Genomic DNA, 26,114 nt, shown 5'->3' on the forward strand with positions numbered 1-26,114 from the left:
GATCAATCAAGACATTGACCTGAAACAAAATCCAATCAGGGATTTTGCATTTAGTCTGAATTTCCTTATCTGCATACTTTTCTGGATCAGTGACTCAAAAAGGTTGGATATACACATATTGCAAGATAACATCTGCATGGTCTATGGTCTTTCTGATCCCTGTCACAATAAAAATGATATAAATAAGCACATATCCTAATGGATGTGTAACGGAAGTACACAATATATGGGTGCTCAACGCGTTTATGCAGCTTTAATCCACTCTTCAGGAGCAGACATTTGATGTATCTGCAATGAGAGAGTAAATTAACTAAGTAAACTAGCTTGTATCAATATAGGGGAGGATAGATAGAACCCCCCTCCCCCCATTTTAAACAAGATCACTTACAGGTATATGTGCACTTAATGGCGCAATGTCAGGGACCATGAACCACCCAAGGGCATCAATATCTGCAGCTGAGAAGAGACATGATCATGATCATCACAGACAATGCCCCAGGCGGATCTGGGCACACAGAGCACTCCTGGTGTAAACATCATCAGTGATGAGTGAGTCAATCAAGTGAACCAATATTGGGACTATGTGAGTGAATTAATAATTAAAAGTGAGTGTGGACAGGGTAGTTAAGATGGTTAGTTCATAAATGAAAACAGATATTGTTGTGACCAAGCAGGAGTGGAGGTGGAAGACCATAAATGAAAGGTCACCAACAAGATACCCGAATGCAGAGGGAGGGAAAGGGGAAGGGGTGGATCGTGAGGGTCTAATAAATACCTGGTGCTTGAGGGGAGGGAGCGAAACCAGTCCTCGGGCTACCAGATGTACTTCAATTACCCCCCCATTAACATATGTGCTCATATATACAATTTTTATCTTGACAGGGATCAGGAAGACCATAGACCGTGCAGATGTTATCTTGCAATATGCGTATATCCAATAATGAATGTTGGTGGATTCCTTAATCTTATCATGTGATTAATGTTTATGTGATATATATGTTATTACCGGATATTATTGTTTCAAAATTGGCACTATGGAAGTGTGCATTTCTATGTGAAATATGAAATTTAATGTATGTAAACATGTATCTATGGATTATTAAATACTTTAGTATCCATCATTCTATTCATTTTGTTACCATGAGCTTCAGCTGCTTTTCCTGCTGCATTTTTGCTCCTTTTTCTCTTAAAGCGGGAGTCCGCCGGGAGTCCGCCGTTTTTTTTTTTAAAAGCCAGCAGCTACAAATACTGCAGCTGCTGACTTTTAAAATAATGACACTTACCCGCCCAGCGCGCCCGCGATGTCGGCACCCGAAGCCGATCTCTCGATCGTCTCTCGGGTGCTGCCGCCGCCATCTTGGGTATGGGAATCAGGAAGTGGAGCCTTTCGGCTTAATTTCCCGGTTCCCTACTGTGCATGCGTGAGTCGCGTTGCGCAATAAGGATGGTCCCCGCTGTCTCTGGGATCCGTGTGTTTTCCAGCAGGCAGCGGGGGACCTTCGGAAAGGGGCGTAGATTCTGCGGAAAGGGGCGTACCTTCTGCAGAATCTACGCCGGAAGTGGGTACCTGCACCCCCCTCCCCCCTGAAAGGTGCCAATTGTGGCGCCGGAGGGGGGGAGGGTTCCAATGAGCGGAAGATCCACTTTAGGGTGGACCTCCGCTTTAATGCTAGGGATGGAGGCACATGACCATTACCGGCCATGGCTTCATTCAAAGTCCCAAATTCCCCAATTCCCCCCTTTTCATGATTACATAAATATTGCATGTCCACTTTAAAATTGTAGAATTTGAAGCAAAGGATTAGTTACTCCTGAAAGTTTGAGTATTACATAGTGCAAATGTATACTAATATTCAATAGCATTATGTATTATATGGAAATCTCATTCTGCAGTAACCTCAACAGCTGGCCATATACTAGCCATACTCACTATTAATGTGACCAGATTCATGTACACTACATGTCAAAAGAATCGGGACACCTGCCTTTGCATGAAGTTTAATGACATCCCAATCTTAGGCCATAGGGTTCAATATTGAGTTGGCCCTCCTTTTGCATCTATAACAGCTTCAACTCTTCCAGGAAGGCTGTCCACAAGGTTTAGGAGTGTGTCTATGGGAATGTTTGACCATTCTTTCAGAAGCGCATTTCAGAAGCGCATTTGTGAGGTCAGGCAATGATGTTGGACGAGAAGGCCTGGCTCGCAGTCTCTGCTCTAATTAATCCCAAAGGTGTTCTATCGGGTTGAAGTCAGGACTGCAGGCCAGTCAAGATCCTCCACTGCAAACTCGCTCATCCATGTCTTTACGAACCTTGCTTTGTGCAATGGTGCGCAGTCATGTTGGAACAGGAAGGGGCCATCCGCAAACTGTTCCCACAAAGTTGGGAGCATGAAATTGTCCAAAATGTCTTGGTATGGTGAAGCCTTAAGAGTTTCCTTCACTGGAACTAAGGGGCCAAGCCCAACCCCTGAAAAACAACCCCACACCATAATCCGTCATCCAACAAATGAGTTGGAACAGTGCACAAAGCAAGGTCTATAAAGACATGGATACCAGTAAAGTTCATGTGCATGTAAAGGCAGACGTCTAATACTTTTGGCAATAGTGTGCATTTCTAGAGATAATAATTTAGTATAGACCTGATTACCAGAGGACAATTGCCCACAAGTGACAAATTAATTGTTCAGAGAATGTCTTGATAAATAGAAATGTATAAAGGGAAGAAGTCAGACATTTGTGCACTGAAGCTGTCAGGAATTGTGACCGCATTAGGTTATATCTATTACGGTATTTTACAGTTGCATGTACATAAATGTAATTGTATAAACATAAGTAGATAGAGACTAAATAACAGCAGCTAATTAACAATCACTTTATAGAAGCATTCCACAATCAGAATGAAAATTGTATGTCAATGTGCAAAGGTAATAGAAGTGTATATAGTATAGACCTGATTACCAGAGGACAATTGCCCACAAGTGAGAAATTAATTGTCCAGAGAATGTCTTGATAAATAGAAATGTATAAAGGAAAGAAGTCAGACATTTGTGCACTAAAGCTGTCAGGAACTGTGACCGCATTAGGTTATATCTATTATTTTACAGTTGCATGTACATAAATGTAATTGTATAAACGTGAGCAGATAGAGACTAAATAACAGCAGCTAATTAACAATCACCTTATAGAAGCATTCCACAATCAGAATGAAAATTGTATGTCAATGTGCAAAGTTAATAGAAGTGCATATACTACAGTATACAATGCTCTTATTCAAACTTTGAAACGTGTTTTCTTATTCATTTTTACTTGATCCCCACTGACTGCAGCAAGTCTCTAAATCTTAAAATATGCTACTGCTGCTAAATGATCTCTTTTTTGTAACATAAAAGTTTATGCAAGAACGTAAAAACAAATGTGTCGTATAGTGACACCTGGTGTTGAACTGTGGTTTTTTTACACACTATTCCGCTGCATTAGAAGGGTTTATAGTTCCTTTTTTTTTTTTACTGATTAATTAATTTGTGCTTTCTCCCCTCCAGATAGAAATTGGAACAGTATTGCCTGTTGTGAATAGACCGATTCTTTCTCCTGAGCCAGCTCAAGAAGAAATTGAAGAAGGAGAAGAATCCACACCAAAATTAATTGATGGATCTTCACCACAGGGACCCTTGTCTCCTGGAGTCCAAACTCCAGAAGCAAGTGGAGGTTTGTGCAACTAGTGTTCAGTTACAGCAGCAAAAGTAGTCTGATTAAATTTAACATTGCGATTTAGCAGAATCTGCAACTTAAGGCATGCATTCCATCCTGTCTAGGTTTCATTTCATTTGTCAAAATGTATATTATTTTAAAATGATGTTGTTATATTTATTCTGATTTCACCTTGTTCTTATCTAATTTTTATTTAGCAACCAATTATCATTTATACCTACAACTGCAAATGTAAAGTGTTGAAGAAATATGTTATAGGTATTTTGAAAAGAACATCAGTAAGGAGAAAAATTGGCATTAAATTTGCATAGCATAAGGATATAGGCATGTGGGACTTTTTCCTGTTTCTAGATTCTGCACTAGTTACCATTGCTGAATTTGAGTGACTGAGCTAAGATCACCTTTTTGCATTGGTTCTAAAACTATAGATACAAATCGCAATGTCACCAGCATGTCAAAAATGCAACCCCTGAAGTTACCAGCCTGGTATATCAGACATGTGTACTGGTGTATTTATGGCTGGATCAACCCTTCAGCATTATGACTCAGTTTTCACTAGACATGTGCGTTTCGTAAGAATCGAAAATTCATACGAATTTGCGAAAATTCGTACATTCAGAAGCATCCAAAATACGAATTTCTATGCTTGGGAATTGCATACGAAATATGAGATTTCGTTGATGAATTTCGGATCCAAATTCCGTTACAGCGGAAATGCGACTGGTGTTTTGTTGACCAATCAGAGGTTTTCTTCTGCTGCTGAGTGAGAATTGGAAAAATTACCTTTTTTAATATGGGAGTGGGAGACTGGTACTGGTAGTCAATGGGAGATGCAGAATCGGACAAAATAAGAATGTTCGTTAATATTTTTTTTTTATTGTCATAATAATTATGATTATTCATTATGATGAAGTTAAAAACCCAGGAAGTTAGCACAGGGATGGTGGGAGCCCCTCATAATCAGCACAGCACAGGGATGGTGGGAGCCCCTCATAATAAGCACAGCACAGGGATGGTGGGAGCCCCTCATAATGAGCACAGCACAGGGATGGTGGGAACCCCCTCACAATGAGCACAGCACAGGGATGGTGGGAGCCCCTTATAATAAGCACAGGGATGGTGGGAGCCCCTCATAATGAGCACAGCAGTGGTACATCCCCAGGAGGAAGTCAGCACAGCACAGGGGTGGTGGGAGCCCCTCATAATGAGCACAGCAGGGGTACAGCCCCAGGGGGAAGTCAGCACAGCACAGGGATGGTGGGAGCCCCTCATAATGAGCACAGTAGGGGTACAGCCCCAGGAGGAAGTCAGCACAGCACAGGGATGGTGGGGCCCCTCATAATGAGCACAGCACAGAGATTGTGGGAGCCCCTCATAATGAGCACAGCACAGGGATAGTGGGAGCCCCTCATAATGAGCACAGCACAGGGATGGCGGGAGCCCCTCATAATGAGCACATCACAGGGGTGGTGGGAGCCCCTCATAATGAGCACAGTAGGGGTACAGCCCCAGAAAGGAAGTCAGCACAGCACAGGGATGGTGGGGCCCCTCATAATGAGCACAGCACAGAGATAGTGGGAGCCCCTCATAATGAGCACAGCACAGGGATGGTGGGAGCCCCTCATTATGAGCACAGCACAGGGATGGTGGGAGCCCCTCATAATGAGCACAGCACAGAGATGGTGGGAGCCCCTCATAATGAGCACAGCAGGGGTACAGCCCCAGGAAGAAGTTAGTACAGCACAGGGATGGTAGGAGCCCCTCATAATGAGCACAATGAGTCAATGACTGCCATATTGAGAAAGGTATTCTTTGCTTTTTAAATTCATCATAATGAACATTCGTAATTGTCACAAAAAGTTAACAAACCTAACAAAAATTCGTATTTCGTACAAATCCAAATTGAATTTCTGACACGAATTACGAAATACGAATTAGCGGCTAATACGAAACGGAACGAAACAAAATTAATTTATTAACGGCGCACATGTCTAGTTTTCACATTGCCATAGTAAATACGTTCACTCAGTCAGTAGCATCTATTCTGCGTTTTAAGTTATCACACAATACAAATGAGCGTAAGGCATCAATTAAAAAAGCTGGGGTTTATATGCTCATATCTTTGTAACTGTGGCAATCATGGGCAAATTATCATTAGAATGGTTCAGATGACTTTCTGGGGCCCAGGACTCCTGAGATGCCAAAACTTCCCTTACCCACACACTATGAGAACCTTATAGTACAGGTTATTTAATATGTGCCCCACCACTATGACATAATGTAATGAATGGGCAGTAGATATAGAAGATTGTTATTCATGCAGCACAGGTGTTAGAACTTGAGTGCAAATGAAGGCAAGACAGAGGAGGAGTGAAATACAGAGAAGATGGTGCAATATACTGGTGCAAAAATGTGAACATAATGTTATTTTTAACGTGACAATGAGGGGTAGAAAGAATGCAGTAGTGGGGTAATGTACAAGGTTGAAAAGCAAGCATGCAGAGGCCAGAGTGGTTCAAAAATGAGGCAAGGTTAATGAAAGAGAGGGGCAGAAATAATGAGAAGTGGTGAAAAGGGGTGCAAAGTAAAGTTTGGCAGGACTAATAAGTTTAGAAATCAGCAGAGTTGAAATGAAGGTCGAAAGGTGCAATATTTTTTTCTCTAATGAAACACATTGCTCCAAGACCTATCCATTTCTTCCAGCTGCATCTGTGGGTGCTGGAAAGTTGCTGGCTTGCTCTGGCTACAATCCTTTCAGGCCTGAAACAATAGAGGACCCCACACCACAGTGCCCACCATGTTGTACAATATGCAGTTAAGAACCCTTTTCAGCAACACATATCAGTGGGCAGATCCTTGATGGCAGTGAATGGCCACTGTTTTAAAAAAAAAATATTGATGAGCCACATGGAGTGTACTTTCCATACGTTGGAAGTCTGAACACGATTTTGCAGAATATTAATTGCACACATATGCCAAAAAATCACACCAGCCCAATGTGCATGTTTGTGCACTTGGAAGATATCTCTGACACCAACCTTTTCTGGAAAAAAAAAATGTCTCAAATATTATTTCCTCCAAGATTAGCCCAGGGGTGTCTAAAGAGATCAGGAGGTCAGGGGGAAATTATAGACAGGGCATCATTCTGTGACTCATCCATATTCAACCATATTGGGTGACAATCATTTCAGTGTCTAAAGATCCCTTTAAGCTAGACTCACACTGCTGCAATGAAATTGAACTAGTGTGAACCAGGCCTGCAAGTTGGAGATTTAGATTAGCATCTAGTCTGGATTTAGGTGTTGGAGGTTGGGAGTCTTTGAAGCATTAACCCTGCAGCATGGTAGCATTGTCGAAACAGCATTTCTGACAAGTCATTCTCATAAGGCATTTCAGTCAACATGGAACAGCTGGAAAATTGATTAGGATAAAATGATAGTGAATATGAGTATAGTAACATGATACTCCTAATGTTTTGACAGCATGACATTATAACTGATCTGATACCTATATGCAAGGTTAATGCCTCACTGACAGATAAGTTACGATATCTTAAAAAAATGTTCAGGCTGGTACTTCAGCCACTATTTTGTGGTTAGGTCTACTAACATCTTTTGCTTAGTAACATCAATGTTGGAGCCGTGTATACATTGACTGGAGCAATGGATCTGACAGTGTTTGTTATTCAAATAAAATACTGCATAACTGTGATTAGCTGATTACAGTTCTATGTATCCTTTAAATGTAGAAAAATATAATGCTGAGGCTATTATTCTGACAACAGTTGTATAGCTTATGTTCCGTATCAATCAGTAAATGCCTTCCGTTAATATCAGCTTAGCACAGGTGATAAATGTAGAAACATAAGTGGCTTTGGCTCTTGGCTTAATAACTTTCATGCCCCGTACACACGAGTGGATTTTCCGTCTGAAAAATCTTGGATGGTTTTTCCGATGGAATTCCGCTCAAGCTTGGCTTGCATACACACAGTCACACAAAAGTTTGCTGAACTTTCGACCGCCAAGAACGCGGTGACGTACAACACTACGACGAGCTGAGAAAATGAAGTTCAATGCTGCCGAGCATGCTTTGAATTGTTTCCGAGCATACGTAGGAATTTTGCGCATCAGAATAGCTACAGATGATCGGAATGTCCGATCGCAACTTTTTCCAACTGAAAAATTGAGAACCTGCTCTCAATCTTTTGCTGGCAGGAATTCGGCCAGCAAAAGTCAGATGGAGCATACACACGGTCGCATTTTCCAACCAAAAGCTCTCATCGGTCTTTTGCTGTCCGAATTCCCGATCATGTGTATGTGGCATTATTTGAGAAATAATGATATACCCACCTGAACCCTTTCTACCCCTGGCACTACAGCTCTAATGGAAGTCCAAAAACACCCATTACAAGAGGATATGAGGGTGACCATTGCAGGCCTCCTTCTAAAAATACTAGTTACTTGGCTGTCTCTGCTTTTAATACCACTGTCCCACAGACCTATACTTATTCCAGGTCAGTAACTCAAAAAGTACTGAAGCCAAAAAATCAGAATGGCAACCAAACAACTGGAATGTTTAAACTGTGAACAATACAATGGCAGCCTATATATTTCTTTGAAGGCAGGTTTATGTTAATTGGCCCATGGCCACTGATGGGAATTTCAATTAGGAACAGGTATGTTGACAGATCTCCTACTGCAACACCACTACGCTGTCCTGTTTGGTAATGTACAGTACATTGTACGGATTTCAGCAAACTTCATTAGATTATATACCTAGAGTTCTACCTGTTGTCCTTCATGTTTATCCAGACAAAGGGATTCCTCTCTATTTTCCCTGCTAGTAATACTACAAACCCTAGTATTGTAATAAAAAAAAAAGTGGAGAAAGGACTGCCATGCTGCATCTGAGGTCTGTATGTTTGAGGGAACAGGGAATTATACTGGGGACATAGGGGGGGGGGGGCAGAGTAAGAAATATTTGTTCTGGGATGGAAAGTGCGCTGGAAGGGGGAAAGGAGAATATGTGCCAAGGGGGATATGTGCTAGAAGGCGGACTGGGGATGGGGGTTTGTGCAGGGGGGGGGGGTGATTTGGGGTTATGTGTGTTAGGAAGGGTGATTCTGGGCAGATGTTTTGCTGGGAGGGGGATTTGTGCTAGGATGGATGATTTGAGAGGGAGGATTTGCACTAGTAGGGATGATAGGGGGAATTTGTGCTGGGAGGGATTTGTGCTTGTGGGGAGATTTGGGGGAGGTTTTGTGCTTGGAGGAGACATTTGAAGGGTAGAGAATTGTGCTAGGAAGGGTGTTTTTGGGAGTGGGAGATTTGTGCTAGGAAGGAAGATTTACTGTATGAAGGGAGATGATATTAGCTGGGGGGGGGGGATTTCCACTGGGAAGGGTGGATTGGGGGGGTTGGCCTGGGAGGAGGGGTGATTTTTGTTTGGGAAGCATTTTGGCTTGCAAAGGGAATATAGGGGGTAGTATAGTATAGTATAGATTACTACTTGATACAGTATATATATTTGACTTCTCCAGCCTGGGCTCTACATGATATTGTTTTGGCACTGCACACCTCAAATTGCTCATCAATGAACTCAGCACATTTTACCATGCACAGTGCACCACACTATACACCATCCAGTATATCCCCCAGTCTACAGTCCATACTGAAAAATGCTAAATTACAAAATTGCAAGGAACTCAGCACTTAATTTGTTATTTTCACAAACTGATATATTCGAGGCTCCAAGTGAATAATTACATTATTCTACATATGTTCTGCTTTTATTTTGCTTCAGCACTTTGTGGATAACCTACAATAATTCAATTCTAATCCTGAATTTACTAATTTTGCCTCTAATGTTGCAATTTTAACTTTTTTGTTAAAATGTTATCCTCATAAGTAATGCCTCTATTTTATGTTACTCTTTGTTTTGTAGGTATCTCCACCTGTATCCTGTGTGGATGCATTCGTACCACAGTCTACTGTGATGATCACAACCTTGATGCAGTACCTCCCCTTCCCAAGGACACGACACACGTTTACTTACGGTTTAATAAAATAAGCAAGATAAACAAAAATGATTTCTCATATCTAAGTATGCATTATTTTTAAAAGCACTGTTTTTGCCATGAAATATATTTTTATAATATTTTTTTTTATGACCAAGATATACTCTTAAAGTGGAAGTAAACCCATCAATTTAAACTGTTTCAAAAAACAGTTACATTCCCGGCATGCCGGAAATGCTAACTGCACATTGGCTGTGCTCTCAACCAAACTGTCAAACCACCCAATGGCTGGTGTCATAACGGATCACATGTGCAGCACCATGGCAGCTGAAGATTAAACAGAGGCAAAGATTGCAGCTTCCTTGGCTGAAAATGATAGGGGAGTTTACTTCCACTTTAATATAGTGTCCTCATATAGCTATCAATTATATTATATTCATGATTATGTTGCATTCATTTATATTATTTACATCTAATCATGGCCTATAACAGGGATATACAATTAGCGGATCTCCAGCTGTTGCAGAACTACAAGTCCCATGAGGCATTGCAAGACTCTGACAGCCACAAGCATGACACCCAGAAGCAAAGGCATGACGGGACTTGTAGTTTTGCAACAGCTGGAGGTCCGCTAATTGCATATCCCTGGCCTATAATATGTTTGATTGTCTGTGAAGGCTCTCATTTATCCAGATCATGGTATACAATAGCTAGAAGTGTTGAGTTGTCTTTAATTGCACGTGTCTGCATTGCTGAAGATGTTTCACATTTTATTCAGGAAGCTTCTTCTGTTCTAATGAGCATCAGGTATATAACGCAGCAAATATATCCACACTGATAATGCAGGAAAAGCCTTCAACATCACCTGTTATACATGTAATGCCAGTTTAACATCTCTGCCCCTACAACTGGGTGGCACAGTGGTGTAGTGGTTAGCACTCTCACCTAGCAGTAAGAAGGGCTGCTGGTTTGAATCCCAACCACAACACTACCTGCCTAGAGTTTGTATGTCCACCCTGTGCCTGCATGGGTTTCCTCTGGGTACTCCAGTTTCCTCCCACACTCCAAAGACATGTAGGTAGGTTAATTGGCTTCTGTCCAAAAAAATTGGCCCTAGTCTATGAATGGGGACCTTGGATTGCAGGATCCTTGAGGGTAGGGACCAATGTGAGCGTGCAATGTACAGGGATAGGGACAATTGTAGACACTCAGGTTGAACTGGATGGACTGGTGTCTTTATTCAACCTTACTAACTATGTAACTGGACAATAATTCACACTTCACACATGTAAATTAAAGGATTAACATCAAGGGGTGGGACTATGTAATTAGAACAGGTTGGTTCCACAGACATCACACCTTTGATCTAGTTCTCAGACCATCAGCATTTTCCTTGACCCATTCCTTGGTGTCTGGGCTAAGTTCGCTGAGTTGCTCATGGTGATTTAAATGTTGGGGTATTTTTCTTACACTCATTAGAACTGAAGTGGCTTGGAGAAGCTATAGAATTGCTTCAACACTAGGGAATAAATCCAGTTGAATGTGGCAACCATTACTAGCTAATATGTTTTACCCTCAGTTTTGTTTTTATTTATTCAGAATAAATCTTTATAAATCAATAGTTAAGTCAGAATAATATATGATTGGAAAAGAATCTTCTTTGAGTTTGAACCTCCCTTTTCAACTTCCCCCTGATCAGTCTACATCCAGTATCCACTGACTGCATAAGTGTTCTGCTGCTCCTTCATTGTCCAATCACAGGCTGGGGCAGATAATTGACTAGAGCATTTGGTCAACTGCAGTGTATTCTGATTCATGGATTACAAGACTGCTTGCATAGAATAAAAAAAAAAAATTAAATCAAATATATCTAGTACGAATTTATACACTCACCAGCCACTTTATTAGGTATACTTGTTAAATTTTGAAAAAAGAAAAGAAACTGCGCTAAGATGTATATCAAAAACCTATGAGTGATAAATTTGTTGTATGGTGGAAGCTGCAATTCTCCTATATAACACTGATACAGTAAAAGTTTATAAAAATAAAATTAGAATTGCGTTAAACCTATAAATGTGAACAGGAATAAACCATAAATTGAACACATAAATGTACAAACCATTCACAATGCAATGTAAATGATCAATGACTACGAATGGTTAATTAGCCGTAAATTATACATACTAAAGTGTACGAACCAACCACAATTCACTGTGAATAACAAATATATGTGGATAAATTAATAAATCATAAACATTTGTAAAATAAAAAATAGAAAAATGTAAACCATAAAGGTTATCCAAAATTAGTCCATATTAAAAAAAACAAAAAAACAGTCCATTTATAAATGACTAATGCCGCGTACACACTACCAGACTTTCCGGCAAACTAGGTCCGGCGGTCTTCCCGACGCACTTTCGGCGGAGTTCCAACGGACTTTCCGAATGAACGGACTAGCCCATATACGATCGGATTGTCCGACGGACTAATCCCTTCGGACCTAGTCTGCCGGAAAGTCCAGTCGTGTGTATGCAGCATAAGAAATATCACATGCTGCAAAAAGTCAGGAGTAAAGTCAATGCGCTGATGAGATGACTCTTGAACTGCTGATTGATAAAAAGTGTGCAATCCACCACCATATAGAGAGAATTACTTCTTACCAGATGGTCGTGATCCCCCACTACAGAGGATCAGGAAAAGCATATAATCTAGGCGTAGCTATAACTACAGAGCACACCAGCTACTCTCCAGATCGCCTCATTAGTGGGTGCACATAGCATGTAAAAAAAATAAATGCTCCGATAGCGTAAAAACCTTACAAATCTTAAAAATGTAGCATCATAAAAAGCCTGAAGTCCGATGTGCTGGCCGGTGCACACTTGGACAAACCCGTCCTTCTGGATACACAAACAGTGACTCAAGGTGACGTCAGCACATCGTCCTGCTCCACCCTGCGTGTTTCGTAAGAGAATTACATCATCATGGGGCATTACGTTCTCTTACAAAATGCATAGGGCAGAGCAAGACGACGCACCAACGTCACCTCGAGTCACTGTTTGTGTATCCAGAAGGCCGGCACATCGGACTTGAGGCTTTCTATAATGCTACATTTGTAAGTGTATACTTGTTAAATTGCTTGGAAACACAAATTGCCAATCAGCCAATGACATGGCAGCAACTCAATGCATGTAGACATCTAGACGTGATGCAGACGACTTGCTGAAGTTCAAACTAAACACCAGAATGGGGAAGAAAGGGGATTTAAAATGTAGTTCTGCTTAAAAAACTTTTAATAATCAGACAGTTACATGTCCCAGGGTCCAGTGATGAGGGGGAACAAAGCCCCGCTCATCTCCCCCTCCTCTCTGCGGCGCCAGCATTGTAACTGTGGGCTTCCGGCTGTAGCTTCACAGCCGGGCATCCACTGTGCAAGGGCGAGCCGCAGTGTGTGCCGTGACTGGCCGGGCAATCATCTGGGACCTGTGACGTGTCCCAGATGATTGCCGAGGGGAGGGGGGGAGAGGTGATCTCCCTTCCAGTGCTGCGGTGCGCCAGGAGGAAGTGGGAGCTGGGACCCTCTGAAAAGAGGATACCCACTCCCCCCCAAAAAAATGACATGCCAAACGTGGCATGTCAGGGGGTCACTTTCCTTAAAGCGAAAGTTCAATTTTTGGGTGGAACTCCACTTTAAGTGACTTAAGTTTTAACGTGGCATGGTTGTTGGTGCCAGATGGGCTGGTCGGAGTATTTAAAAAACTGCTGATCTACTGGGATTTTAATGCACAACCATCTTTAGGATTTATAGAGAATGTTCCAAAAAAGAGAAAATATCCAGTTGTATGGACAAAAATGCCTTGTTGATGTCAGAGGAGAATGGGCAGACTGGTTTGAAATGATAGAAAGGTAACAGTAACTCACATAACCACTCGTTACAACCAAGTTATGCAGAATACCATCTCTGAACACACAACACATCGAACATTATAGCAAATGGGCTACAGTAGCAGAAAACCACACTGGGTGCCACTCCTGTCAGCTAAAAACAGAAAACTGAGGTAACAATTTGCACAGGCTCACCAAAATTGGACAAAAGACGATTGGAAAAATATTGCCTGTCTGATGAGTCTCAATTTCAACTGTGATATTGAGATGATAGGGTCAGAATTTGGCATAAACAACATGAAAGCATGGATCCATCCTGCCTTGTATCAATGGTTCAGGCTGGTGGTGGTGGTATAATGGTGTGAGGGATATTTTCCAGGCACACTTTGGGTCCCTTGGTACCAACTGAGCATTGTTTAAACGTCACAGTATAGCTGATTATTGTTGCTTACCATGTCCATCCCATTATGACTACAGTGTACCCATCTTCTGATGGCTACATCCATCAGGATAATGCACCATGTCACAAAGCTCAAATCATCTTACCACTGGTTTCTTGAACATGACAATAAGTTTATTGTACTCCAATGGCCTCCACAGTCACCAGATCTCAATCCAATAGAGCACCTTAGGGATTGTTTGGGAAGAATTTTGGCTTGCAAAGATGTCAATATGGACCAAAATCTCTGAGGAATGTTTCCAATACCTTGTTGAATCTATGCCACAAAGAATTAAAGTGATACTAAAGTCTTGTTTATTTTGTGTTAAAAATAACAAACATGTTAAACTTACCTGCTCTGATTAATGTTTTTTCTTCTCGGGTCCCTCTTTGTTTCTCCTGGCCCCTCCCTCCTGTTGAGTGCCCCCACAACAAGCAGCTTGGTATGGGGGCAGCCGAGCCATAGTTTTATGTGTCTATTCAGACATGGAGCCATGGCCCACCCGCCCCTCTCTCTCCTCATTGGCTCACTGACTTTGATTGACAGCAGTAGGAGCCAATAGCGCTTCGCTGCTGTCTCAGCCAATGAGGAGGGAGAGTCAAGGGCAGTCGAGTCTTTCGTGCAACATCGCTGTATTAAGATGGGCTCAGGTAAGTATTGGGGGGTAAAGGGGGTTGCTGCACACAGAAGGCTTTTTATCTTAATGCATAGAATGCAGACTGTCTTTACAACCACTTTAAGGTAGTTCTGCATGCAAATTGGGGTCCAACCTGGTACTAGCAAGGTGTACCTAATAAAGTGGCCGATGAGTATATATTTATTAAGCTGTTTGACTGGAGTTCAGTTTAAAGGTGAACTCTGGGTGAGTGTAAAATTTTACTATGCAGTGGGTCCCCATGCACTGCAAGGGTCAAATGCTTGTTTAATCTAGAAGATTAGGAATAAGGTGAAGTACTTACTTTATGCCTTTCTCCTTCAGGTCTACTTTCTAAACTGCTGGCCAACTGAAACCACTTCTCTTTGTTGCTTGACCTGTCGCAACTCTTCAAAGTTATCTCATACAATTTAGGACAAGTGGCCCTGCAGCATGGCTGGGACAAGGGGTGGGCAGGAGGGACGGTGCCCCTGGCGCAATAGTTTATTGCAGGGGTAGGGGGCACCCTGACCCTAACCCTAAGGAAAGGGGGGCGCAGTTTGGCATCTTTGCCCTGGGCGTTGGATGACCTTGTCCAGGCAATGCCCTGCAGTGTTAATGTAGATAAGGACACCAAGGTCCCAACCTCATCACCAGACGGTCAGAGAAAGCTGGCTGCCAGGGAAATGAGGAGTGAGATAATTATAATGTTCTTTTTTGATCTTCCTAGACAAAATAAGCATTTACCTTCACGTTACAAAGTATGTGGGGGAGGCTGTAATTCATACAGTAACCCAGAAAAAAACGTCTGTGTTTCCAGAATGCTTCTTGAGGACTCTAATACAGTATCCTAATGTATATTAAATTATGTTCCATTGAATCTGCTGGACTGTTCAGTCTAGTAGATTTAATGGTATGTGCAAATACTGCAATTACCAGTATTCACTTTAAATAAAAATGATTTCATTAAGACCAACTAGTCCATAACTATTCCTGTCCTATTGGAAATGTTGGGGAATGCAGTCAGTCATATATAATTATATAGTATACTGAGTTGGGAAATAAGACTTCTGAATACTATATTAAATTACTGCTATTAAGTTGATTCAAATGTCTGTTATGTCACTATGTCTTTAGGCCTGAAATCAATTTTAGTCTTTTTTTTTTATTTCAGGCAAATTACAGAAGATTGATTTGACATCAAACATTATATCAGATATTGATGAAGATGCTTTTAGAAGCTTGCCTTATCTTGATGAGCTCATCCTACTAGATAACAAAATAAGACAACTTCCAGAGCTGCCACAATCTGTGAGTTTCCTAGATGTCAGCAAAAACAGACTGGGACGCAAAGGAATAAAGCAGGAGGCATTCAAAGTATGTATATAAAACTCATATCACACACCCTTACCTTGCAAGTATAGCTGAAACCAAGTTTTAAACTAACCTAGAGCCAACTAAAACGAGAAAACATGAAGGCCTACTTAGATCTATCAGTTGTGGTAATGCACATTTAACACACATTACCACAGAGCTTATACCGTTTTTGAATTTTAAATGGCACCTTAAAGCGCTAAACCAGCACACACCCAATGTACCTGTATTGCAGCGCACCTCATTGTATGCAAACACACCACACTGAGTGTTGTGGAGCTTTTTTGACAAAGGTGGTGCAGGTTCAATTTAGCTCTGTTGTTGTGTATTGGCAGCCCATTCATAATAAATCGTCTCACTTTAACCCAATGCAGGTTAATGCACATCTGAATGTGTGTTAACACACGGCAACGGAAAGTGTGGATCTGCCCTTAGCACATGCTTTAGCTGTGTGCAATCTGTGCATTTCCATCATGCATCATCCTAAAAGAGGGCAACAATAGCTGTATTTGCATATCTTTCCCAACATAAAAAAAAAAAAAACATTATAAAACATATATTTGTTTTATTTTAAACCCTGCAGAAATAGGAAAAGAGATAGCCCTGCTGCCACACACCCCACTCAGCCCCAGTAATTACCAGGGAAAAGCAACCTCAGCTCGATTTATGCAGGTCACACCTCCAACATGTTTCACCCTGCCCTGGGGCTTAATCATGAGAGGTTAAAATCCTGCATCTTTTAACCATCTTTATTGCCTTTTACTATTGAATGTAATTTTTCAACTGATTTTCTTTTAGTAGAAATTCACTTTGTGCCCTATCACACTAGGGCTCTTTGCCTACACACTTTCATGTGAGAAAGAGGTTGACACCACTACTCTCTGTAATTTCTGACATTATCCAACATGGAGCTTACACATAATTTGAAGAGCAACCCAGCAGTGGGGGATCCATGAGATTACAAGTAGGTTGCGGAGGGGAGTTTCAAAAGACTTAACCCTAAAGTGAACAGTCTCTATTACCTTATTAAATCAACCCCAGTGACTTTTTAAAGATCATTTTTGTTCTTTGGACTGAATAAAATTATACTGTTAAAACAATTTTACCTACTGTGCGTAAACAAACATGTTCATTATTGCGTTATAAATTAATGGATTTTTTTTTTTTCAGGACTTGAACGATCTTCGCCTTTTGTACTTGAATAGCAACAACCTGGATCACATTCCAATACCACTTCCAGACAGCTTACAGGCTCTTCATCTTCAGGTAAATCATTCATCATCTGTTAATGTCTTGGAAAGAATGTGTGGTATATGAGGGCTAGGCTTGTTATATATTTTTTTTTTGTATTTAGTTTTTTTTAGCACTATGATGGACCTGCAGAAACATTTCCCCTGTGCCACACAGATCCCAAAAGAGACTGTTTAGTACAATTTTAGTAACATAAATATTGAATGCAGGCACAAATGACTTATAAAAGCCATGCTTCGGATTGGAACACTTCTAGGTTTAATTGAAGCTCATAGTGCAGCCAACACTGGCCATGGCCCAGTACAGCAGGGCTGTCAGGTGTGACACAGGGACGGATCCAGAGTTTAGTCTCGGGAGTGGCACTGTCAGGAAATAAGGTTTTTCGCAGGCAATTTAAGGAGGAAATGGCTGGTGTTGGCACTTCAATAATCACGGCACCATGGTTGATATGGTGTCAGGATGATTGAAGTTCATTATTTAAATTATTGCAATGAAATATAAAATGAAATATAAAATGAAATAGCTCAACTCACCATAATTCAGAATCAGTGGGAGCCCCGAGTGTGTCACTTGCCATATCACCTGCCTTCAGATGCGGATTGTCACTTACCATATTGCCTGTCACCAGATGCGGATTGTCACTTGCCAAGTTGCCTGTCACCACATGAAGATTGTCACTTGCCATGTCACTTGCCTGCCAAAAGGTGCAAATTGTCTACCTGCCACAAGGTGCAGATTGTCACTTGCCATGTCACTTGCCTGCCGCAGGATGCATATTGTCACTTGCCACGTCCCTTTCCTGCCACAAGATGTGGAGTGTCTGCCTGCCACAAGGTGCGGATTGTGACTTGCTGTGTCCCAGAGTGAAGGCAGCCAGCTAAGAGATGATGTAATCTCTCTGCGACCTACAGATGCATAGTGAGTGCGGAACTGCGGTTATGCAGGGCAGACGGTGAGAGATGATGTCATCTCTCTACTTGCATGCCCGCCCACTCACTGTCCTGCCTTACTACTCACCCATTGGCCCAGTTACTGGCTAGACTACCCGATCCTCTCACCCGCCGGACTACTCACTATCTTCTCAGGGGGGGCGAAATTGCCCTATTGCCCCCCTGGATCTGCCCCATGTTAAAAAAAGGTGTGAATATGTATCTAAATCAGTTTTTTTATGTTTATTTCACTATGATAATAAATATGTCTCTGGAATCTTATTTTGGCTCTGCCTGTATGCTAGTGAATATAGCTGTGATTACTAGTACAGTAATGGTGCTGTGCATGGCTCTGCACATTATAAACTGATTTGGCCTTTGTACGTATGATCTTAAAGTATTTTTTTTAATAAAAATAACAAACATGCCTATACTTACCTGCTCTGTGCAAGGGTTATGCACCAAGCAGCCCCGATACTCTTCTTCTGGGGTGCCTTGTCGGCACTCCTGGCTTCTCCCCTTTATCGTGTGCCCCCACAAAAAAAGCTGCTTTCCATGGGGGCACCCGTGCGAGCCCTGCTGCTGCGTCTATTGACACAGGCAGCGAGACTCGGCCCTGCCCCCTGAGCCAATGGCTCCTGCTGCTTTCAATCTGTGTAGTGAGGAGAGAGACAGCGGCTGGAGCCGCTGGGCTCATGCACATTGCTGTATCCCATCGGGCTCAGGTAAGAAAAAGGGGGGGGGGGGTCTGGGGGAGAGCTACAGCACAGACGATTTTACTCTAATGCATAGAATGCATTAAGGTGAAAAACCTTGCGACTACTACCACTTTAACATAATTCAATTATTTAAACTCAAGAACAAAATATAATATATAGCAGCTTTCCACTCCATACATTTGGTGCCCACATTAGTCAATATTTTTCAAGCTTTTTTCCTTGATTTTTACCTGGTGAGCCCACCAGTACCACACTCCCTGTCCTAGAATGACAACATTCACTCACCCTATTGTATCTGTGAATGAGTAGTGTTTCAATGGTTTATATAAAGGGAGAAAATTTGAGAAGTTGATTGTTAGGGTTTGCATACAATTTAAAGTGGAAGAAAAGCCTAACTATGACTGTTCTTAAAGGAGAAGTTTGGGGCTCCAAAAAAAAAAAAGAAAACCTTTGTACTCACCTCCATGCTGCAGAATCAGTGTGATGCTGATGTTGTCCCCCGTCAGCTTTAAGACAGAGAACCAAGCAATCACATAACTTTTGATCACTCAGTTCTCTGTCTTCTCAGAGCAGAGAGTGGTGACTGTCAGTCATTGCTCTCTGCTCTGCCCCTCCAGTGTTTACTGGAGTGCTGGGCTGGAGAGGGGGCAGGAACAGCTGGCTTGTTGAGAGCAGGAGCCAACTGTCAATCAGGCAGCTGGGAGGATCCTGACAATATGACTAGGATCCTTCCAGAGGCTGGAGCGAATCAGTGACATCAGCCAACAGTGGGCTTATCTGGGTCACAGGAGAGCAAACGTAAGTGCACTCCTGTGACCCAGAAGAAAAGTGTGTGTAAACATATTAAACTTGTGTATAGCAGCACCACTGACGTGAGATATGATCACATAAATAATGAATGTATAGCAAAAGTGTTGCACTAAACAAAAATATAAATATACATATAAATATAAATGTAAAACAATGAGTCCATGGGGGTTATTTACAAAAGGCAAATCCACTTTCCACTACAAGTGCAAATTACAAGTGCAAAGTGCAAGCGAAAATGCTGTTTTTTATTTTGCATATGCCCCGCGGATCTACAGCAACTTTACTTCCAGGTGCACTTTGCACTTGTAGTGCAAAGTGGATTTGCCTTTAGTAAATAACTCCCCATGTGTCTTCCAGATGACATTAGTGTAATGCCTTCATTTTGATAAAAAGTGCACGAACAATTGTTTATTCAATTCCTCAATCTTGTGATAATCACCACCATAACAAAGAATGTATTCTTTTTTTTTTTATCAAAAAGGGTTTACTGATTACATACAAAATGTTTACAAAATGTTTACAAGCAGTACGGTCAAAAGGATGTATCCTTACCAAAGCGTATTGACCACCTGTTATTGGGGGGGGGGGGTCAAATAAGGCTTGTGTATCGTATATGTTCCATCCATGCTTGCACATCAAAGAACAAGAGGAATCGTCCAGTAGTCACCTCTGAGCGGTACTCCTCCGGTCCCAAAGCAAGATGTCTTGGAAGAAGTTCTATTGTAACAAAACCAGTCGGGTACAAGGTTTAGCTCCTATCATTGCATTTGGATTGAACCAACGTCCTTGTCTTTGGACCGAGGAAGATTGTACCCTTGTAACAGCATGCTATGCGTTACCTAAGGGTGCTTTCAGACAGAGGCGTCAGCAGCTTCGACGGTAAAGCGTCACCATTTTTAGCGGTGCTTTACCATAGTTTTAAAACCATCCACAAAGCGCCACTGCAGAGGTGCTTGTCCGGCGGTGCTGCCCCGTTGATTTCAATGGACAGGGATGCTTTAGGAGCGATGTATACACTGCTCCTACAGTGCTGCAAAGATGCTGCTTGCAGGACTTTTTTTTTTACAGTCCTGCAAGCGCAGTGTAAAAGCCCTCGGGTTTTCACACTGGAGAGACAGGAGAGGCACATTACAGGCGCTATGCAGGCGCAACTCTTAGCGCTGTATCACCTGTAAAGCGCCTCAGTATGATGCGATTTTTAAGGATTTTACACTATTGGAGTTTATCTTTATACTGACACATCCCACTGGACATCTTGCTCCGGGACCAGAGCAGTAACGCTCAGAGGTGACTGCTGGATTATTCCTCTTGTTCTTTGAGGTAGAACAGCAAGCGTGGATGGAACATATAAGATAGACAAGCCTTATTTGACTCCCCATAATAGGTGGTCACTACGCTCTGATAAGAAAGTGCACTTGGAAGTGCAAACGCTGTGGATCCAAGGAGGACGTGCAAGGGAAATAAAAAAACAGCATTTAAGCTTGCACATGATTGGATGATAAAATCAGCAGAGCTTCCCCTCATTTTAGATCTACCCCTTAGATTTAAAGCTACTGCACTTCAAAGTGCCCTTGTAGTGCAAAGTATATTTGCCTTTTGTAAATAACCCCCACAGACTCATTGTTTTACATGTATATGTATATTTATATTTTTGTTTAGCGCAACACTTTCGCTATACAGAAGAAAAGTATGACTAAAAATGATTTGCCCATATTTCTTTTTTTTTTTAAATGTTTCCTCCCACTACCTACTACCTATTCTGCTAACCTGTATAAATATCAGTATACTTACCAATTTTTACTCCTATATGGTCTGTTTATGTAATCCTACATCCCTGGTTCCCTCTGCCAGTGAGTGGCTGCTGTAGAAGAGGGAGTGCAGACAATGGTTGGGCTATGGAAGCCTATGGTGGTGTCACAGCTACCTCGATTCAGAGCTGTTGTTGAGCGCTCCCTTACACAGAGCAGCAGGATTACTTAGCTAGATCAGAATTGATTAATAGTAGGTAAGTATACAGATCTTTTTTTTATTCAGGTTAGGGAAGGAGGGGTGAGGGAACATTTTTAAGAAAATGTATACTTAGGCTTTTGTTTGACTTGTCATGGGCATGGCACTCATGAGTTTAAAACATAGTTAACAACTGTTCGGCAGTTTGACATTCACATAAACATGAATTATAGGGAGTTTATTTAGTGCACAAACACCCGAGCAGTTACCCCTACATAACAGTTAACTAAGGGTAAGGAAGCATGACCAAAGACAGTTGGCCTTGGGTTGGGCATTAAAATATTAATCCATGCACTGAAGTGTGATTAGAGTGTCAAGAAAAATGTTAGTATAAAGAAAAAATCCTCACAGAGAAGCTGACAACACTGGGCCTAGTGCCTGGATTTCTGAAGTATGTAAAAATGAAATACACCCAAGGTTAAAATGTGTGGAACAAACAATATTATATCCAAACAACAATAATAAGAAAACATTTTTTGAGAAAAAGCAGTGTCTGCAAAAAACAAACAAAAAAAAAACCCAGTAATCTAAACTCTACAGTTACAGAATTTATTTGATGATCTCATTTCATTGCAAATGACACAATCCATATCGGTCCAGTCATTTTTGTGTTGGTTGTGGGGCCTCATTAGTGTACCATTTAAAACTTGTATTCTAAAGAGAGATGATTAACTTTTTATATCAATGTTCATGTGTCCATTTGTATGGAAGCAAACAGCAATAATTTAAGGATTTTGGTAAATGACAAAATCGTGACCTTTGAAGATTTATATATATATATATATATATATATATATATATATATATATATATATATATATATATGTGTGTATATATATATACACACACACACAAACATACACACACACACACACACACACACACACACATATATATATATATATATATATATAATATTGAATCTATCCCTAGAAGTTCCCATCCCAGGTACCATCCCCAAATACAAATATCTAAAACCAAAAATATAAATGGGACTTTAGATGTACATTCTAGGGTATATTAAACACCAAAGCATGAAGAATATAAAAGTATAACAATTTATTTATGTATATGTCATATAGATTAAAAAACAAGTTTTAAAAACATGGGAGGCAGCCACATAGATTTCTGTCTTGGCCTTGGGATCCAATACATTGGCCAATGCGTTTTGAGGGCTACCCTGCTTCATTAGGGCCTTAAATCCTCTAAAGTACTGCAATTATATAAAAACATACATGAGACATTTATCCATTGCTGGCATAATGTCATTAAGCATTTTACTGCAATTCATATACAGTATGAGAAATGTAACCATTGCTGGTATTGCAGCATTTTACATATACCTTCTTAACTCAACATATAGTATATAAAGTATCATATCCACCATGAATACGAAAAGGGGAGGAATGGATCAAAAAGACTTTGCAGTATGTTAAAAAACTAGGTATCCATCATAACCTGTAGGATATAGTTAATTATTTTGTTATTTAGAATGAACTGACACTGCATCAACCTGATATAATTTACCTGTATGATGAATGCAGGAAACACCAATAGCAAATAGTCTGCCAGGTCCATGGGCAACAAAACCAAATCCTCCAATGCTAACTTATACCCAAGAATTTTTCTAGATATGGAGTGCAAATGTTGAAATATCATGTTCAATTAAGGATATTGGGGGTTATTCACTAAAGGAAAATCCAGTTTGCACTGCAAGTACACTTGGAAGTAAAGTTGCTGTAGATCCGAGGGGGACTTGCAAGGAAAAAAAAAAAAAACATTTTAGCTTGCACATGATTGGATGATAAAATCAGCAGAGCTTCCCCTCATTTCAGATCTACCCCTTAGACTGCAGTGCAAAATGGATTTGCCTTTCCTAAATAACCCCCATAGTGTTCAAGTAAAATGAATGATGTAGTGGAAATTTAGTCATGTGACTTACTGTGTCAGAAAGAGTGTAAAAGGATATGACAGGGAAAAAGGGGGCGAGGGGGGTTTGTTAGGAAGTGTGTGTGTGGGGGTGGGGGGGAGCTAGGGGATAAGAAAGGGGAAAAGGGAGGGGCTAGGGGAGGATGGGGAGGAGAAGGAAGGGCAAGAAAGAAGGGAGGGCAGAGAGGGAAGGGTAAATAGTAAACAAAAGTGGGAGGGAGGCCACAGGCCGGAAAGGGAGGGGGTGAAGGAAAGGGGAAGGTAAATAAGGAAGGGAGAGGGAAGGGGAAGGTGGAAAGGGGGGAAGGGAGGGACAAGGATGAAAAACTGTCCATTTGCCACAACACTCTATGATAGCTAGAGTTTTAGAAAATTATTTTGCTTAGTGATTTATTTATTAGAAGAGTATTTATGAGTATCATTTTGATTTTAGGACAACAACATTCAGGAAATGCATGAAGACACTTTCTGCAACATGAAAGATTTGACATATGCTCGAAGATCCCTTGAAGATATTCGACTGGATGGCAATCCCATTAACCTGAGTAAAACACCACAGGCTTTCATGTGTCTACCTCGTATACCAGTCGGCAGGCTGGTCTAAAAGACCAGAAATGAAGTCAGAGAAACGACCTAAATCGTTTACCTGACTTTTTAATGCATAACACTTTACCGTTTCAAATGAGTACCATTTATATGGTACTTCAATCAATAATTTTTTTTTTATGAATAAAAAGCCAAATTAATTAAATCAATTAAATGTACTGAGACCTAGAAAATACTATTAACAAAATGTACATAAAGTACCTTCTCATAATTAATTAGCATTTACTGGAGTTAAGTATTCTGTGATGTTGTCTTTGTGATGTGTTGTGTTGTTGTTTGCTACCTAACTAGCTCCTGGCTCACCTGTCTCATCTTGCAGTAAATGTGAAGTATGTTACACCTGAACTAGAGATGTACATAAAGGTTATTTGTTGTTTTACTTTAGCCTAAAAAAATGTCTGTGTCTTAATATAAGAAACTTTCTGCTAAAATGTTGGAATTTACTTTACTTCAGTATGTGTGTAGTAGTTATTCCATTCTATGTGCAATAAGAATGCAGTGTAGTTTAGCTGCCATCTGCTGGTCATTTTTCATATCTACTTGCAAATCACAATTTCCATCATTTTTTTTAATATAATAATTATGTATGAACTTCAATAAAATTCCTTATTGTTACAAAGAAATTCACCACAGGATGGAGAAACATAAACAGCAATAAAAAAGGCTGAGCCTTAAAATGCAAATGTCAATGGTCAATAGCGATGAATGTGAAGCCACATGTTAATTTTGTTTTATATATATATACACGGGTATATATTTTCCCAAATATAAAAAAAAGGTTTGACTTGCACATGCATTTTGAAACAGTTTTACATCAGGTAAAAGAGATACAAAAAAATGCAGTGCATGTACAAAACAACACAAATATTATACAGGATTTATATAGCGCCAACAGTTTGTGCAGAGCTTTACAACATGGGGGTATACAGTACAATTACAATACAAATTAATACAGGAGGGATCAGAGGGCCTTATTCATTAAAGCTTAGAATCTAGGGAGGGTCAAGTGGAACAAAAGGTAATAACTGTGGGGATGAGCTGATGCGAAAACATACCAAACATGTCTGAATTGCTTTGCATTTTATACTAGAAGGTTAAAACTTTACGATGTATGTGCATGATGTATGTAATTCAGGTTTGTTCATTCAAAAAAAAAAAAACCTTGACCCTGGGTTCACACAATTCTAGCGCCAATTTCCGCATCGCTACACTCCCGCAGGCAGTTCACATTGCCTTCTGTGAATTGCGGTGGGTGTCATTAACAAAGTTTATGACACCCCCAGTTTAGTTCACAGATTGCAGTGTGAGCTGCGAACTCGCACAGGAATCGGATCGCATAGGTGAAAACATTCATGTGATCCGATTCTAGTGCGGGGAAAAACAAGTCCCTGCACTATTTTCTGTGCGAATCCAACTGTACATCTGTATGGCTGAACTCGCATTGCTCAGACATCACACGTGACTGGCACCTGCAGTGATTTCTGAGATCACGCTAGTCTGAACCCAGGCTAAAGAGAGACCTTTAATCCAGTTAACCATTCTAATATGTCTTTCCAGGCTTTTTATATTTATTAAAAGTCAGCAGATACATAAAGTGTAGTTGCTGGCTTTTAATAAACAGACACTTACCTGTTCCACGGTTCAGCGATGTGGCCGAATGGAGCGTTGCTCCTCTCCCCCTCCTCTCCTCCGGCGCCTCCATTGCCACTCTAAGCACCCGGCCGTGACAGCTTTGGGCTTCATGGCCGGGCACGCACGGCGAATGCGCAAGTCACGCTGCGCTCCCAGAGTGGACATGCAATCTCCT

General features: G+C 41.0%; 1 protein-coding gene across 1 annotated transcript in view; it reads left to right on the top strand.

Moving 5' to 3' along the window:
* The window catches only part of EPYC (epiphycan), a 71,996-nt gene extending 47,006 nt beyond the window's left edge, over positions 1-24,990 (top strand). The window contains exons 3-7 of the mRNA XM_077470919.1: positions 3,542-3,707; positions 9,654-9,812; positions 15,857-16,059; positions 17,227-17,322; positions 24,135-24,990. Of these exons, the coding sequence (XP_077327045.1) occupies positions 3,542-3,707; positions 9,654-9,812; positions 15,857-16,059; positions 17,227-17,322; positions 24,135-24,305 (795 nt within the window). The 3' untranslated portion in view covers positions 24,306-24,990. The remainder of the gene's footprint in view (positions 1-3,541; positions 3,708-9,653; positions 9,813-15,856; positions 16,060-17,226; positions 17,323-24,134) is intronic.
* The last annotated feature ends 1,124 nt before the right edge of the window (positions 24,991-26,114 follow it).

This window comes from Lithobates pipiens, unplaced genomic scaffold (assembly GCF_037356315.1).
Source record: "Lithobates pipiens isolate NorthernLeopardFrog02 unplaced genomic scaffold, aLitPip1_a1.2 Scaffold_8, whole genome shotgun sequence".
NCBI classification, from domain to species: Eukaryota; Metazoa; Chordata; class Amphibia; order Anura; family Ranidae; genus Lithobates; species Lithobates pipiens.